At 46.8% G+C, this 18,290-nt stretch overlaps 1 protein-coding gene across 1 annotated transcript in view; it reads right to left on the bottom strand.

The window, feature by feature from the left end:
* The window catches only part of SLC6A5 (solute carrier family 6 member 5), a 45,797-nt gene that overhangs the window by 6,279 nt on the left and 21,228 nt on the right, over positions 1 to 18,290 (bottom strand). The window contains exons 8-14 of the mRNA XM_016138475.2: positions 15,771 to 15,905; positions 13,972 to 14,075; positions 11,018 to 11,142; positions 5,988 to 6,100; positions 5,097 to 5,228; positions 4,106 to 4,205; positions 1,597 to 1,697 (exon numbers count right to left, since the gene is read on the bottom strand). Of these exons, the coding sequence (XP_015993961.1) occupies positions 1,597 to 1,697; positions 4,106 to 4,205; positions 5,097 to 5,228; positions 5,988 to 6,100; positions 11,018 to 11,142; positions 13,972 to 14,075; positions 15,771 to 15,905 (810 nt within the window). The remainder of the gene's footprint in view (positions 1 to 1,596; positions 1,698 to 4,105; positions 4,206 to 5,096; positions 5,229 to 5,987; positions 6,101 to 11,017; positions 11,143 to 13,971; positions 14,076 to 15,770; positions 15,906 to 18,290) is intronic.

Raw genomic sequence — 18,290 nt, 5'->3', positions numbered from 1 at the left:
CACCTTAGCCCCTCCAAGCCTCAGTGCAAGCACCTGCAAAATAGGGCTAAAATGACCCACCAAGCAGAGTGGTCAGCTTTAGAGACAATGTTCATGAAGTGCCTGCCTCTTACTAGAGCCTCTAGTAATGTCTCTACAGAATGTAATAAAATTCTCTGAAGCTTAATCTTTTCTAGGACAGAAGAAAATGTATGCAGAATCTAGAACAGATTGTAACTTTGATTCTACCCAAGAATAAATCATGTGTAATAGTAACTTGGCAAAGCCCAGCAGAGATGGGGAACGCCAGAGGCGGGAGTGTATCACTTTTTCTTCCCACCAATTCGTTAAATTCAAGTTCTTCATACACATCCTGGTCCTGAATTCAAGGGACTGGAAAATCTATCTTACTTCTTTTCAGCGCTTATGTCCCAAATCTGGTGAGACTTTTCAGACAAATTACAGCCTCTAAAATGTGAATACAGATGTGAGCTTCAGTACGGTATTCATGTCATTGCAGAGGGAGAAAAGTGCTGAACGGTTTTTCTGTCTAAATTTCTGTCTTTTCAGAAAGAAGTGGAGGTGTTTTGATTATACTCTGTGGTAGTGGGAAAAAAGGAAAAAATATTTTTTTCTTTACAATTTTATTTCCATCCTGACTTCCTTTAGAGAAACTGATACTATGTAGTAGAATAAAGGTCTTAATCTGGTTTCTACTGCCACCTGCTGGGTCCAGTCAGAACTACACCTGGCTTCCTGCAGCCTTGCGCAGATGACACACCCCACAGGCAAAGGAGGAGAAGGGGGAAAGACAAGGTCTTCATCAATAACTGTGCTTGGAGAGTGGATTGAAGCACAGCCTGCAGCCAATGGCACAATAAAGGAGGTGACAAGGTATGCATGTAAGTCCCTGTGCAGATTTAATGACACATGAAGGGCTCTGATCTTTAAGAAGATGAATGTCAGATACTCTCAAAATGTCATCACCACACTTGGGGATGACAAAATAGTTCTCAGAAGCAATAAAAATGAACAATAAAAATCTAATTTATGCCGTATTAGTTGCAGAGTGGCTGTGCCGAGTAGTGGTTAAAAACAAGAGTTCTGGAGCCAGACCGCCTGCATTTGAACCCATGCCGTGTATTAGGTGTATGCTGTGTGTTAAGTGTATACAGCTAGGCAAGTCACATAACCTCTGGGTGTCAGTTTCCCTGTCTATAAAATGGAGATGATTATAATGCCAACCCCACAGAGCTGCTGTCGGGGAGAGACGTGGTGATATATTTAAAGCACTTTGAACGGAGCCTGGCCTATGGTCGGCGGTGGGAAATGTGATTGTAATTTGCTGTCTGATCTCGAAGCAGATTGATAGAATGGGAAATGTTCCCGGAGGGTGCTCCAAACTGTACGTGAGGCCTAGCTCTGCACCCAAATGGCTAAGCACCCTCAGGCAAGTCACTTCACCTCTCTGAACCTCAGTTTCCATACCTGGAAGGCAATAACAATACCCACCCTACCAGCTTCCCGGGCTCATATGTAGGCACACGCCTTGTTCAAACATAAAGCGCCACACAACACGCAAGGGGCCATCTGCACGCCGAAGCATGCGATCCTTACAGTTAAAATGGTCGGGGTTACAAACGCCCAGCAGACTTTCCAGAAAATGTTTGGCTGGAATCCAATCATCATCTCTATATCTTCACAGAATCTTTGCAAGCCTGCAAATAGATAAGTGGGGACTGAGCATGAGGTGCAGTGGCTGTGGGCGGGGAGGGAGGGGCGGGCAGGCAGCACTAGAGCCCCTCACTCAAGTGCCGTTGGCTAGAAACACCCTCGGCCTGCCGTCGACATGACCCCGATCATGCAGGAAACTATCAGACAAATGACTCACCACAGGAATCATAAGAAAAATCGGGCATCGAAACATATTAAATACTCTCTACAGTGAGGTTTAAAAACGTCATCCCACAGTGACAGCTTAGACACTCAGTGTCTGCCCGGGAGTCTCAGCACTGCCACGACCTGGCTAATTCACCTGCCTGGCTGTTTTCAGAGGTGGCCTTATGAGCTTAGCAACAACTTGGACAGAAACAATTAAGATTGCAGTCAATAAGCACAGTGTATTATGAAAGCCTTGGGATTTACAGTGAAACACTGTACACCGTTTTGTTTTGTTTTGTTTTGTTTGGGGGGGGGTTGTCCCCACCCTCCCAAGGACACTCTTCCATGAGTCAGTTTCTCTTTGCTCTGTGTACGATGATAACGGCAGGCAAAACCCAGTGTAAATTCCAAATGACCACAGTCCACTCTGTCAGTACTCAAAGGACTGCCGTTTCCCTGGCCAGTGATGGAGTTAACTAGAGCAACGCCTAGAGGAGATAGTTATTCTCATGCCCCGTGTAACCACTGCCCCGCGCAGTCCTGGTTTAGGAAGGTTTTTAAACCACTCCTTGACAGAAAAAGCTCTTGTTCAGCAGTTTCTTGCATTGTTTCCCGAGTTCAGAAACGTGGCCTCCTCAGAACTGTGAGATAGCTAAACCGAAGGGACCTGAATGGTCCCCAAGTCTGAGCAACATCTTCAGAGTCGGCAGATCTGACTGCTGGAACAGCAGCCTCGGCTTAATTCTCTTCATTCCTTTGTACTATGGGTCACTTATGTGGAAAGTGAGCACCCTGCAGGTCAAGAGGGGCAGAGGCACCCCCACTTCCCCTCTGTCCCCTCCCATAAAGAATAACCCCTGTACCACCTCAGGCCTTCTTCCCTGAGACTTTGGCCACTTGCACCCCACTCCCTCCCTGACCCCCCACCCAGTTCTAAGACTCTCCCAGCCCCCTCGAATTTCTGGATCCTCTGCCCTCAGCCCCCTGAGGGGCAGGGAAGCAGTCTCTGGTGGCTCCTCATGCAGCCCTCACTTGACATCTCTTACTCCTAGCCATCATCTACCTCCCTGTGCACCTGCTGTACCAGTTACCTTCACCTGGCCAGTGCCCCCAGCCTACCTCAGGCCAGACTTATCCCTGTTTCCTCAACGCCTGCTCTCTGCTATGTGAAAGTGGGGAAGAAGGATATGTGAGAAGATCTCTTGCTGGGGTAGAAAGCAGAGACTGGTTTTCCTTCAGGGAACACAATGGTTCATCTCAACCCCTTAAAAAATGGCCCTGATTATGTTCTATACCTTGATCTGGGTGCTAGTTACATAAGGGTAAAAATTTATACAGATGTATGTTCAAGATATGTGCTCTTTCTTGTATAGATATTATACTTCAATTTTAAGATTTACCCCAAAGAGTCCACTGTAGCCACTACCGACAAAATAAATGGATCCTGAGACCTTTAGTGGCCCTCAGCTCCTGACATTTACTGCTACGCCATGGCAAGCCCAGACCCAGAACATCCGCCAGCCCTTCATGACCGTGAACCTCCAGGACCTGCTGATGACAGCCATCGCGGAGGACAGCCATGCCTCGTGGCCTGTGCTGGAAAGTGTCAAGGATTCGCCGAAGGCAGCTCTACAAGTTCTCAGCTTGCGGTGAGCTTCCTGCTCCACTTTAAGGTAATCCTGATGGGGGCTGAACCACGAATTTTCTACACAGAGGAAAGGGCTCTGGAGCAGAAGTCAGGACCCATGCCACTAACTCACTGAGTGGCCTTGGGGTTGGCACTCCTCTTTTTGAGTCTTTGATGGTTTACTAGGGCACTGAGCCAAACAAGCTTTTAGGGCCTTTCTGGAGAGGTCAACCCATGATTATGGAGGTTTCAAATTCCTTCCTTGTGTCCACAAGCAAGAAGTGCATGCGTTGAGCAGAGCAGCGGATCTGACCATCTTTGAATGTTTTGTTTGCATATTTCCTTCAGTATTATCAACACCTTCAATGAGTGCCCTCTGGGCACTAGAGACCCTCTGAGCATATGTGAGGGGAGAGAACCAAAGGAAAAGAAGTCAAAGCCATTCCTCTATTAAATCTGGGTCACGGCGGTCCTGAGGCAAGCTTGCAAATAAAGGTGCAGCTCCGTTAGGTTTCCTAAGTAACGGCAATTAAGCCTGTTCGTTGTCTTATTAAATCTGGAAAATCCATTTCCTGACATAAAGTTTTACCCGAGAAGCAAGCAAGGTAGTTCCCTTACCGTACACATAGGAGATCCCCACAAGCTCAAAAATGGCAATGATGACGAGCGCATAGGAGGCGGCATACGTGTCCACAAGCTGAAACATGTAAATTCCGCCCTGGAGGGGAAGCAAAGCAACCATCATCAGTGGGCCTGGCTCTAGTCTCTCTCTCACTTGTAACAGGAGAGGAGAGTCGGGTGCACAGGAGTCAAAGGCTCTCCCCTCCCTAAAAATGATCCATTATGTCAGCCGGAGGCCTCGCCACGTTAGCAGAGCAGTCCCTCAAGACACTCTGAGCCGATCAATAGATGAAGCACAGAAAACGATCCAGCACCTTACTCTTAAAAGGCAAAGGCCAACTTCTGCAGATGTATATGGGAAAGCAGCCAGATTGCTTCGTTTTTGCTTTGAGAAACAGTTGATCATTTCTACCCACATGTCTGCATTTGATTGACCTTCATATAACCTTTAGATGTCTTTGGGCATTACTTATTCATTTCCCTGCATCTTTATCTCACTCTTTAAGTCCCTCTACAATAGGTGAAGCTGAGAGACCATCTCATTCCAATCCATCATTTTACAGATGAAAAAACTAAGGCACAAAGTGGTGACTTGCTCAAGGTCACAGAGAGCAAAAGCAATACATATACTGAGTGAGCGAACACTCAGTTTACCAACACACTCAGGACTAGAAGGAACTCAGTGGCTGTAGAGTCTTGTTTATAATGAATAATCAACTGGAAATTTCTCCAGTCGGTAAATTTGGATTTTCATATTTCTTAAAGTAGGACACACCTGCCTTGTTGGCTCAAAAAGGCTACATCTCAATTACAAAGATGCCACAAGTAGAGCTAATAGCCAAGGCGACCTATTTCTCTCTGTGGTCAGATTCCCTAATGAACTGGCGCCATCTACGCAAAACAGCAGTGATTTGGCTAGTATAATGAAGTCTGGGAACTAAGGAGAGAGAGCCATCAGGGCCCCCCACCCACCCTCATCCCGACTTACTTGAGTGATCATTGGAAAGCCCATGATGAAGAAACAAATGCAGCAGCCCAGAGTAAAGACCGGCTTGTGAGTTCGCAGGTACTTGGGGAACTCGTCCGAAATGGAGGTCACGATGGTCTCGATGGTGGCAAACTGCAATGATGCCAGGAAAAGGGAGCCTGCGACAGACCGCCCGACCCAGAAGGGCCCCAAAGCCTTCGTGCCTCCCTCCAGGGGAGTGGTGTCCCTGTTAGGTTTGGTTTTTAGGACAGCCTAAAAGGCCTTGTTGGGTCTAAAAGGCTCTGTTGGAGGTCCAGCTCACAAGGCCAGCTCGGGGACTTGAAGCCAGATATAAGCTTTAGAAACCATGTCTCTAGTGCTCAGACACTTCACTCATACTCACCCATCAGGATATTTGAAGCTTCGCTTTGTATTCATGAGATGTAAATTCGTCTCCTCCTTCAGTATACCTGCATTTGACCTTCTCCTTGAGGAATACCCCTCCCTGCACCCAACTACTAAACTCTGAGCACCTGTCAGCATGATTTGTAGTAGTCTCAGCCCATAGCAATTTCCCTAAAATCGACTTCATTTTATTTTCCCTTTTTCAGCCCCACAGAATTTGCTTTGTCAAAATGACACCAAAGCAGGAAGTACATAGGCTAAAATTTACACAGAGAACGAAGAGAGAAATCAAAAGAGAGAGGATGGCTCCTTGGCACCACCACACCAGTCACCCACAAAGACAAGTTTATCCTGAGCCCTGGAGAGGTCCCTCACCATCCCTGCATAGCTGAGGAAAAGGTTTGGGTTCTGCTAAGCTCACCCCCTGCTGCAGGCTGGATGCAGGGCCCAGGAGAATGGGGTCTTTGGAAGGAGCCTGGGGCACGAATGGAAGGGGAAGGGGCTCACCATGGTGTCAAGTCCAAGAGTGAGAAGCATCAGGAAAAAGATGATGGCCCAGAATGGAGAGAGGGGCAGCCTGGTTAAGGCTTCCGGGTAAACCACAAACGCAATGCCTGGCCCTGGAAGGAAGAAGACAAATGATTGCAGACAGGCCCAGGTCCAGGCCCCCGCTTCCTGGAAACCCACAGGGCCCCCTCTCCAGAGAGATCTTGAGTTGTTACTTATTATATGCCGTTCCCACTGGTTATTATTTTTTCACTTATCTCTTCCCATTTCCCCAATTAGACCTCAAGCTCCTTGAAGGGAAGGACCAGGGGAATTAGGTCTACGTCTTGGGGAACTCAGAGGAGAGGCTCAAAAATAGTGCCAAAGCAAGGCCTTGTGCCATGTAAATAACACAAAAACCCCATCTTTGTACTGATGATTTGGGGGGAGAACATAATAATTACCCTTTAGAATGGTGGTTCTTAACCAAGGGACATTTGGCAATGTCTGGAGACGTTTTTGATTCTCACAACTGGGATACCAGGGGATGATGCTGGCCTCTAGTGGGTTCAGGGAAGGCGTGCTGCTAAGCATCCTTCGATGCATGGGACATTCCTGACAACGTCCCATGTCAATAGTGCTGATGTTGAGCAACTCTGCTCCAAAGGTTAGAACACGCTCAGAATGACATCACCTCCCCCATTTAGCTGCCCTTCCTTCTAGTCGCCCCTCCGGGAGAATCCATTTCCATAAAACATGAATCAGTCTAACAATTTTAAGATCTTGCCCCACAAAGGCTTGGTAAAGAAGGTACTACATCAGTTCTTGGGTAATTAGCTGGGGGAGAGGGGCTGGCAAGCATAGTATAAGGATTAAGAGAGTTTGGGCTCTAATGGTCAGACAGACCTGGGTCCAAATTCAGACTCCATGACTTACCAGCTGGGCAATCCTAGACAAGTTATTTAATTTCCATAAGCCTCAATTTTGCCTATCTGTACGATGGGATAACAACAGAGTGCCTCACAGGGTGATTAAGAGGAACAAAAAAAGCACAGGCAAAGCCCTGAGAATAATGCCTCCCACATCATCGACACTCGCAGAATATTAGCTTTTATTATGAGTGGACAATGAACTTGGAATTTAGCAGTTCTGATTCAGGATTTCCCAAGAATACCACATGTGGTCTTGGAGGATACCTGAGCAGCCTGTTTTCCCTGTCAGCTTATATAAAGACCTGCTCACCTGCCCGCCCCCTCTTCCTGTCTGCCTCACGGGCATTGTAACCCACAATGGCTAAGGATTGGCAGTTGTAAATTTCCTTGTAAGTAGAATACTAAATGATAATGGACAGAGACAAATAAATGCTGGAGTAATCCCCAGCCAGCACACAACCAGAAACCAGAAATTGTAGCACCTGGAATTTTTACAACTGAAGCATTAACAATACTTTTTAAGCTGGAATTTATGAGAGCGTTTGTTCCTAATGTTGCTAAAAGCCTTGGGGCATTTAAAGAATAAAGCTTCAAATGCCTCAGACACCCCTGCTTTGATACATTTATTGAACTTATGGTAGAGCGGCCCTCGGAAGTCTCCCTATGTAAACCATAAAAGAAAAGTCTGTTTTAAACTACAGTTCGAAACAGGTCTCGAATGCAGAACACCGAGAAAGGCTGTCAGTGACCGGCAACGGTCAGGCCCATAAAGTGGACAAGAGGTCTTGAAGTGGCCACTACTGGAGAACCTTGACTGATGGCTCTTACAGGATGCGGTCCTTTGGGCTTTACTGCTTTTTCAGGACACAAATGATTTCCAAATATGTGGCCTGCTTCAAGTTCAACTGCCTCCCTAAAGTACGCAGGGGAAGGCATCATTTTCAGCTAATTCTATTCATCCAAGATGGCTAGGGAGCGAATTTTAAAAATACATTTTTTATATTATTTTGTAGAGTTTAATATTTTTTGAAAAGATGGATTGTCTGAGCCACAGAGAAGTTGTCCCCAGACGAGGTCCATACATCTGGTAGAGGCTGAGTCCTGTTTCTTTCCAAACCCACTGGGAGGCAGTATGACCCAGTGGCCGGGTACAGGCTCCATTTCCCATGGACTGGAAAACTGACGCTGCCTCTTGCTAGCTGTGGGACCGTAGGTGAGATTCATTCTCTCTGGACAAACCTCAGTTTCCTTATCCATCCCATGGAGGTAACAGTTCTATGAGAATTAAATGTGTCATTCACATAAAGGGCCTGGACAGTGAGGACTTGGTAAGAACAGACTATGAGAGAAGGGCGAAGGGGCTCTGCATACCAGCAACATGACAGGCCCCAGAGACCTACAGCGACGGCATCCTTTATTCTAGAGAACCACTAAAGACACAGCCAAGGGCTCTGGTCAATGCAGTATGTCAAGACTCGCAGCACACTGGGAAGGGCCACTCTGCCATGAAACCCATTAGAAACGGATGGGTTCTCAAAGGATACACCACCTGAACTCTTGTGCCTTTGGGTGGAAGGGTTGGCATCCAGGTGATAGACAGATGGTTGGATGGTCACGCCAGTTTGAGAGTGTTTGTTTTGATTAACAGGGTCCCTGGACTATTAGGGGGCAAGAGATCAAGACAGCACTTCCTAGTGGTCTGGTTACTTGACAGTTACCACCTACACCTGGGAACTCTAAATACAATATGCACATCTGTGTCCATCTTCTCTGGTCCCACATAGTCTTTCTGCTGCTGAATGAGCATCTTAGTAGGGCTTCAGGTTGGATTCTGACCAGGAGTCATTGCTCCATAGCCATAAAGATGACTGGGAGATGACTCTAAAAGGCTGGCTTTCCAGGAAGCTGCTTTTCTAAAGTAGATGGCCCCTTCCCTATGCTCATTGTAAAAGGAGAGGACAGCTTGGTCTTGTCACCGATCCTACCCTCAGTCTCCCAAAACTCTGATATGGTCAAGATTTGGGGTAATGACTGTGACAAAAATGCCTCCTTTAGAAAGAAGCAGTGAACAAAATAGAATACTGTTAGGTCATCAAAGCAAAACTGTTTTTGACTAAAGACCAAAACATAGTTATTAATGTTGAGTCAGCAACAATATACTGCATGTCTATCCGCCAATCTTGCCCAGCTAGGAGGGAGAAGGTCTGGCATTTAATGCAGTCCGGACCCCAAATCTCTGTCCTATATTCATCAGAGCTTCCATTACACTGGGGAAATCAGATGAGCCTGCAAATCACAGAGAAGAATGCATACAAATTCAGATAAGCAGGGCTAGCTGCCCCCAAGGGCTCTGGGAGAAGCTCTCCGGGAACACCGCCCCTCCCCTATGGAAAACGAAGCCCACTGCCCCTATGCGGGTGACAATGAGAAACTATCAATTATTAGCACAACAAGTTAGAACCTGTTAAAAGATCTCTTCTCCCTGTTAAAATCAGAGGAAATGAAAACAATCTGGAAAGGACACTTTTCAGAGAGAAGCATAGGCAATTGTCTGATGCTTTCTATATAAAGGAAAAAGAAATTCCACTGGGTTTTAGTGACATGTGCCCCAAGCCCCTTTTGTGGGTCAGGAAAGAGTTCAGACCTATTAACTAGCGTGGAGTCTCAGGAATCACTCTGGGCACTTGACCACAATGAGCTCAATGATGTCAAAAACAAAAACAAACAAACAAACAAACACCTGAGATCTGCTAGGAAGCCGGGCAGGACCTACCTGCTCCAGCTACTCTGCTGGGAGGAAATGAGGGCAGCTGGGGTGGCGCAGGCACCCCTGAAGACAAAGCCTTATCCCCTCTCCCACCTCTCTCCCTTCCTGCTCCCCAGGAGCTGAGAATTTTCAACCTGGGAGAGGCATTGGCTCAGCAACTCTAATTTAGTGCACTGCTGCAGAACCAGACATCCCTGGGGTTCACAGTCTCTCCAGGGAAAGATAATTACCCCCCTGGAACAAGCTGGCTCTTTAACTCTTTGAGGGCTGCAGAGCTCCATCAGTGACCCTGAAGCAACAATTAAGTATCCTTGGGGAGCCAGGAGAGACCTGCAGCCCGCCAAGAAAGTGACATTTCCAGGGCTTAGTTTTCTCACGTGCTTGCATCTGAGCTGTTTTCTGAGAATTGCAGTGAGCTACTTGAAGAAAGGTAGCTACATGGAGGAGCCTCTCCCAGGTGTGCACTCTAGCTTGTCTGGGGTCCTCAGTCTCCACAGCCCCTGGTGCGGTCCCCACACCGAGGCATCCCCTGAATTATCATAATGATAGGCAGGAGTCACAATGAAATCCGGAAAAACCTAGAACACTTATATCCTTTGTAGAACAATGCTGGGTGGAAATAAAGAGTTAAATAAAAATACTAAACACTCTCTCTGCAAAATGCTGTGCTAGAAATATGGATTAAATTAGATTAAAATGAACTCTCTCTGTAAACTTAAAAGTGCCACACAAATGTTAGCCATTAATACAGGGATGACTTGAGCAGAAAGCAGACATTTATTCTTCATCCCTCCGACTGCTACCATCCAACCTTTCCACCCACTGAGAAAAAAATGACAGGTCTGCCTTGCTAACTAAGCAGAAAACCCTGAGAGCACATTTGACCTAACAATCAGGAAAGTGCTTTGTCAGGAAAAGAATGCTCTGAAGTCAATGTTTTTATGAAACATTAGCGTCCGATTTCTACAGGGCCCTCTGCAAAAAAAATGGCATTCTGCAGCAGGCTGTGCCCAGCCCAGCTCCAGGGTTTGCCTAACGACTCCTCTACTCACACCTAACAGATGTAACAGGGATAGACCTTACTTAGGCTGGAGCTGAGTTAAAAAGAGAAAGGGAAAATGAAGCAAAGGAGAGAGAAGCAGGACAGCAAGCCCTCTAGTTAGCGACCTGCCAGTTCTGACCCTGCGTGAGCTTCTGCCGAGGATATCTCTGTCCCTCCATAAAGGAGGACCCAGGCTGCCCTACCCTCCCTCTTGCTCCAGAAGGCTAACTTCCCAGCAGAACATAATTAGGATCTGGTGGGGTGAGCCTGGCCCCTGCCCTGCAGCAACAGGGTGATGGCTGCGCTTTACCTTGATCTGCCACGTTCTCAATGTTGACCTTGCGTTCATTGGCCATGAAGCCGATAACTGAGAAGATGACAAAGCCAGCAAAGATGCTCGTGGCACTGTTGGTGCAGGTGACAATTAGGGTGTCCCTGGAGGAAGAAACAAGAGGTGGCTGTTAGGCGTGCTTGGTGAGCAGAAAGGGACGAGGGGAAGGGCATGCAACCTGTGCAAATGTGTCCTTGCCTGCATGCCATTCCTAAACGTGCATATACTGCAGGCTGGCCTCATTTTCTCTTATTCACAAGGAAAGGAACAATGAGTCCTGACCACAGATTCCCTTGGGCTGAATGTGTAAGCACCAGCAGGCTCAGACAGAGCTCCCCTAACTGCAGTGGCAGAGGCAAGTCTGTCCATCAGAGGAGAAGTTGAGAGGATAGGGTCTTTCAGGGACAAAAGCCATGGATGAGAAAAGAGACGGCAGCAGGATCAGAAAACACCACCAAGGCATGAGGGCAGCCTGAGGCTGGCACACTCTGGCTGAGAAGGACAAGGGGAAGTGGAGAGGAGGGAGACCAGCCCTCTACCTTCACGCCAGCGCCCTCTGCTGGCAACAGGTAACGGTTTTCCAGCCTGCCCTGTCCAGCTACCCTGGATTCAAGAGAGGTTACAGCTGGATGGAGCCTCAGGGCCAAATTCAAATCCCAATTGTCCCACATGTTAGTGGGGCATGACCTTGAACAAGTGCTTCTTTGCGCTCTGCTTTTAAAGGGTGGCGATGGCCCTACCTCCCTCGCAGCTATTGCAAGGACAGAACAAGATGATGCCTGCATAGCATACAGCCGGGCACAGAGCAAGTGCTCAGTAAACAACCTGCTTTGTCTGGCCCCTTAATTTACTGATGAGGAGATTGATGCCCAGAGGAAGGTAATGGGCTAATTAACACTTGGTCATGATTGGAATCCAGACTTCCTGCCTCTCAGCCCCGTGTTCTTTCTGCTACACAACACAGCCTCATTTTTTTAAACAAAGCACAGAGCAATGTTTTCCCCTTCGATGATGTTCAGACTGATTCCTGCATCATTAGTTAATGAGCAGACCCAAAGAAGTTCAAACACCTTAGTCTGGCATTCCAGCTCTTATGAGCTGAATTGTGGGCTCCAGAATCCATATGTTGCAATCCTAGCCCCCAGGACCTCAGTATTTAGAAGTCATTAGGGTGGGTCCTAGTCCAATACGACTGGTGCCCTTATAAGAAGAGATTAGGACACAGATACATGCAGAGAGGGAAGACCATGTAAAAACACAGGGAGGAAATGGAAGCCTCCAAGTCAAGGAGAGAGGTCTCCGAAGAAACCACTCCTATGTGAAGAAGAGCACAGGAAATAGAGTCGATAATACTATAATTACTATGTAGAGTGCCAGGTGGGTAGTAGACTTCTTGGGGGATCATTTTGTAAATTATATAATTGTCTAACCACTATGCTATATACCTGAGACTTATATAAAATAATATTGAATGTCAACTCTAATTGAAAAATACAAATTTTTTTTTAATGTGAAAGAAAAAGAAATCAGCCCTGTCCACACTCTGATCTTGGACTTCTAGCCTCCAGACCGTGAGGAAATTCTGTTGTTTAGGTGGCCCACTCTATTTGGTAAGGCAACCTGAGCAGACTGGTGGGATCTCTCCAGCCCCATGTACACACACCTTCTGCTCCAGTCCCGCTGGCCTGCTCCTGCCCCACATTTCTATCACGCTTGTTCCCACCTCTAGCTGATTCTGTCTCCTGAAAATATTCCTTCTTCCCTTGCACCTGTTAAAATTTGGTTCAGTATAGATCTCATTTTTGTGAGGCAATGTCGGCCCTCCTAAGCCATAGCCTAACTATAATCTTTCCCTCTTCGTTGACAAAATATCTCATACATTATTTTAAAAATAGTAATAATGATGATGATAATGGCAACTATTACATGCAAAATATTTCTCCGAGAACTTTGCATACATCATCTCTTACAATTCAATAAAGTATTATAATCTGAATTTTATAGATGAGAAAACAGAGCCTCAAATGAAGTATATTGCTCACATCGTGAAGTTTTATTAAATGGTGAAGTCATAACTCAAATGCAATTCCTTTCTCCCTTCTTTCCTTCCTGCCTGCCTGCCTTCCTTCCTTCCCTCCTTTCTTCCTATCAGCCCCCACAAGAGAATGAGCCTTATTTTCCTATTGCTTGTCATGAATATATTTAACTTTCAGATACTATCTCCTCCAGGAACTGTCCAGGCTCTCTCAGGTCTTTGGGGTTCCAGAGCCCCCTAACATCGCACTATCCAAATGTCACCATCATCAGAATCACTTGAGGATCCTGTCTGAATATGTAGACTCATGGGCCCACCCCACCTCCAGGCATTCCGATTAAAAGATCTGGGAGAGGACTCAAAGTTTGCAGTTTGTCAGCGTTACTAAGGTATTACTGACAAAGAAAAGTGTATTATATTTAAAGTATACAGTGTGATGATTTGATATATGTATACATTGTGACAAGATCCCTACCATTGAGTTAATTAACATATCCACCACTAAAGTACTCTTTTCTTACAGGAGTCTTTAGAAAATATTTATTGAGTTACCGAATGACCATACTTCGTCAATGACTACCATACAACTATACCCACGGACTAGATAGCTTACAAAAGGACTCTCCCAGGACACAGCTAGCTGCGCAGCACCTCCAGAGAGCCTCAGTCCCCTGCCATGTGTCAGAGTCAGCAGTGCAAGTTGGGTCCAGGCTGCCAGAAGCCAGCAGCTGGACCTTATCAGGGGCTTTTACCTATGCCAGAGGGAACTCTCTGGTTCTACTTCAGGTAAAGTATAAGGATGTGGCCTCAGGTGTCCCATGACTCAGTCTATTGTTCTATCCCCAGGCCCTATTTCCTCTCACCAGCAACCTCTGGGACTTGAAGTGCCTTCACATACCTGTAGCAGTTGTTGTGGAATTTGTTGTAAGAAGAGAGAGTGATCAGGCCTCCCCACGCAGCAGATAAAGAGAAGAAAATCTGAGTGGCGGCATCTTTCCACACCTGGGAGGTAAAAGGGGAGAAGAGTCAAGGTCACTGAAAGGGGTTGGCCCATGGGAAGGGAGTCTGCCATGACAACTAACACATCTCCCAAGGGAAGACACAAGTCAGGGACAAGATGACTTTGCACCAACATAAATAAGAAACACACATCATTTGTGCTGGAAGCCCAAAAGGCAGTAAATTACCTGGGAGATCTCAACTCCGTTCCACTTGAAAGAAAGGAAATCGATACACTACACACACATTTCATGCTTCTGTTTCCTATCATGTAAAACTAAATGGAAGGGGAGAGCCCTTTCTTTAGCTGCATATACTCTCAGAAAACAATTTGCAGCAGCAAGATATATTCATTGATACAAAACATAAACCCGTTAAATTGGTATTCCTACAGATTACAACAACTGCTATTAAAAATCCGAAATTCTATAGCCCCTCATCTTAGTAAAGCAACTTCTGTGCCACAACACAGTGGATTTTATAGCATTTCACCCTCTTGAACCTGGCTGACCAAGCCTCTTGGTTCTCTTGGTGATTTCTCTTAATTGTCTTCATAGAACTCCAGAAGACCTCTCAAGAGTTTTTGAGCTAGAGATTTATATGTTTGTATGATGGACCTCCCATCATTTTCCTAAATTAAATGTCGTTCTAAAATTGTGCTTAAAATATATGAAGACAGAGTTCAAGCGTGTGCCAGCAAAGTCTAGACCTACCCCAACATCATTCATCCAGCTACAGGACCGCCTCCCAGCATCGAGGGAGCGTGCAGTTAGGTGAGAATCATATCATTTAGTTTTTTGGCCAACGATGTGAAAATCAAATATGACGTGGGATTTCTGGGAGTTACCCAACTTTTAAAGAGAAGGAGGGTGTCTAAATCTACCCCTTTCCTCGCCCCTTTGTGCTACCTTGAATGCTGATATGATGGCTGGAGCTCTGGCAGCCATCCTGAGGCTGTTCACTGACGACGGTGGGGCAGAAAGCCAGGGGCCTGGGCCCTTGACTACATGATGGAGCCACCCGACCCGATGGGCTGCTTTAGTGCATGCAAGTGAAATGAACATTTATCTTGTTTAAGTTGCCATTATTTGGAGGTTTTTTGTTATGTGCAAACTCAATCCTAGCTATGTGTTCCTAATGTATACTGAAAAAGCATATATTTCTACAAGGTGAGAAAAATCACTTCCTATTAAGCGGCCACCTAGCTCACTTGGAGGTTCCTGGATTGGGAATCTTAGGGTTAGATGTGTCTGTACAGAATGTGCTGAGAGAAATGCAAGCGTGTGCTGGCCCTGTGTCGGTGTGCCAGAAGTAGTCAAATGTGTCCGAGCCCTTTAAAACAGAATTGCTTGTGGTGTGCCTAAGTGCTGTTATTTTCCAATCAGCACAACTCCATTTCCAACACACTATAATTAGTAACAGATAAGGGGCGCGAGGTGGCCCAGAGCTATTAACGGGATTTCATTCTTCATTTCAGCCTCTGCTGCTACCCCAGATGTAGGACAACTATTCCAGGAATCTGAAAAACCCCAGCTGCCCACTTCTCATTAAAGATTTTCTGAGTGCATAACATTCTAAGATTATCAGGACCTTGTGAAAGAGAACAATGAGATGCCTATGGGAAGAAGTCTGACCCCAGGGCCCATCCCCATGTGCCATTCCCCCCACGGGCATGTCATAATGAAACCATAAGCCCACCGTGGCATCCGTGAGTTTCTCCCACTTAGGTGTGATGAAGTACCAAATTCCAGCGCCAGCTCCGGGCAGGGTGACGCCTCGGATGAGGAGAATCACGAGCACGACATATGGGAACGTGGCCGTGAAGTACACCACCTGGAAAAACCATCCAACAGAGGGACTGTACTGAGCAGACCTGTAGAACATGCCAAAGGAGCATCACCAAAGGTCGAGTGGCATCTGTCACCGGGAAACAGTGCCTGATAGTGAGGGCATCCAGGTAGTTTTCCCCAAACTCTGCCAGGGCTGGGGACACTGGGAAGGCACTGGGACCAAAGGTGAGTCAGAGAGAGCCAGCGAAGCCTGTGGGAGGACACCCACGGCTGTGGGGTGCATCAGCCTGCAGTGTGGATGGCTAGGGGTGAGTCAGCTGCTGAGTGGACAACTCCCTGAGGAAACTCCCTTGACTCCTACCCCACCCTCTGCTTGATGCCCGAAATTCCACCATTAGAGATGACTCTTTTTAGCTTAAGCCTTCCATTTTTGTTTATACAGACATCTTAAATGAGGCAGCCTGGTAAGGTGAAAAGACCCTGATCTAAGAATTAGACACATTTAGATTAAAATGAAATTGCACCTCTGGTACTGAGTAGCTATGAGACCTTGGACAAGCTACTAAGCACCTTAAATCTCAGTTTCTGCATCTGTAAATGGGGATAATAGCACTTTTCATAAAATTAATAATTCTGAGGATTAGATGAATCCCTAGTATAGTGCCAGATTGATAAAAGGTAGTCACTAAATATAATTAAGTTCAACAAGCATTTACCAAGGGCCTACTAAGAACTGGGTACTTTGCGAGACATTAGATATTTAAAGATGAAGGCATTCATGACCTGGAAGGCCCAGAGACAGCGTCTGAATAATAGGTTAAACAATACACACAGGACACTATGAAGTTTGAGGGGAGGGCATTGTGCTCAGCCTGGGAGTTAACTAAAAGATTCGCAGAGATGACACATAAGATGGATCTTAGAGACCAAGTGCCCCATGAGGAGGTGAGGTGAGGTGGAAAGGAGAAGGAAGTGAGCACACAGGTGTGTGAGGGCAAAGCTCTAATCACTCACTATTAGAACAAAAAAAGTTAAGGCTACGAGTGAGGGAGGGGCGCTGGAGACATGGAAGGGGACTCTGTCATGGGAGGCCTTGAATGCCAGCCGAAGGATGCTCCTGGATTCTGGATGAGAAGGAGGGAGCAGAGCCAAGAAACATTTGGGAAGTAACGTCAGCAGAACTTGGGGACTGTGGTTGGATGGGGATGGGTGGGAGATACTTTCCTTCCTCATCTGTCAATCAGGGTGAAGGAAGGGCTTGGGATCAGGACTTGGTGGATGGAGAGCAAAACAGCCTGTGAGAGCTCAGGCTCTACAATCCCACGGGCCTAAGTTCAAATCCCAGCTCCATCACTTACAAGCTGGGCCACCTTGGGAAGTGATTTAATCTGAGTCTCAGTTTCCACACCTGCAAAGCGAAGCTAATAGCACCTTCCTCACGGGACTGTTGGAAGAGTACAATGGGACAATCCATTCGAAGTGGTACAGGCCTGGGGACACTGGGAACAGAAGTGCCACCTCAGTCGTGCCTATGACTCACCAGCCCTAAGTTTAATAACACTGACAACCTTAGGCTCACGAGCCTGTTACATCCCCAAAATGCATTAAAAGACACAAAAAGGATAAGGTTAAGCTCCCATCCCAGCCCATCAAACCCTCTCAGTCCCATGGGGTGGGTGCATACAGCCAGCTAGGTGAATGCTGTTGGGTCAGAGAGGCTCCATTCCCAGCTGCAGCCTTCCATGCTGGGGCACCGGGAACACCAGTCTCCTGGGAGGGAGACAGAGGCCCCACCGTGGGCTGCTTTCTCTAGAGCCTGTCAAGAGGGCTCCAGAATGGCAATGACAGGCAGGCACTTGGATTTCAGGGGATGTGGACTGATTCGGGGACTTGCAGGGGGTAGACTGAAGGAAGGTGAGAGTTGAGAGTAACATATATCTCTTAGGGCCATTTCATTAAGCGTTTGAGGTGTATCAGTAAGCATAACAAAGACTGCCACCCTCAAGCAGCTTACATTCTAGCTAGGGAGAGACGGCCAGTGGTAATCATAATAATATCATTGGTGGCATATTTGAAGGTGATGAGTGTACCAGGGAAAAAGGAAGTAGAGAGGGATAAAGAGGGGTGGGACGTGGGAGGGAGGATGCTGGGAAGATGGCCATATTAACTTGGTAGACAGGCAAGGCCTCCTTGAGGAGTTGGCCAAGACTTGAGAGAAGTAAGAGTAAGCCAACTGGGAATCTGGGAGAACATTCCAGATGGAGGGAACAGTTAGAGTAAGGCCCTAAGAGGGGACTGTGCCTGACTTCTAGGAACAGCAAAGGGGCCAGTGTGGCTGGGGCAGAGCACAGGGAGGAAAGGAAGTCGGGGTGGGGAGTGGTGTGGGGGACAGATCCTGCAGAGCTTTACCCTGTGGGAAATGGGAGCT

The sequence above is a fragment of the Rousettus aegyptiacus genome, unplaced genomic scaffold (assembly GCF_014176215.1).
Source record: "Rousettus aegyptiacus isolate mRouAeg1 unplaced genomic scaffold, mRouAeg1.p scaffold_m13_p_5, whole genome shotgun sequence".
NCBI classification, from domain to species: Eukaryota; Metazoa; Chordata; class Mammalia; order Chiroptera; family Pteropodidae; genus Rousettus; species Rousettus aegyptiacus.
This window is presented reverse-complemented; position numbering and strand designations above follow the sequence as displayed.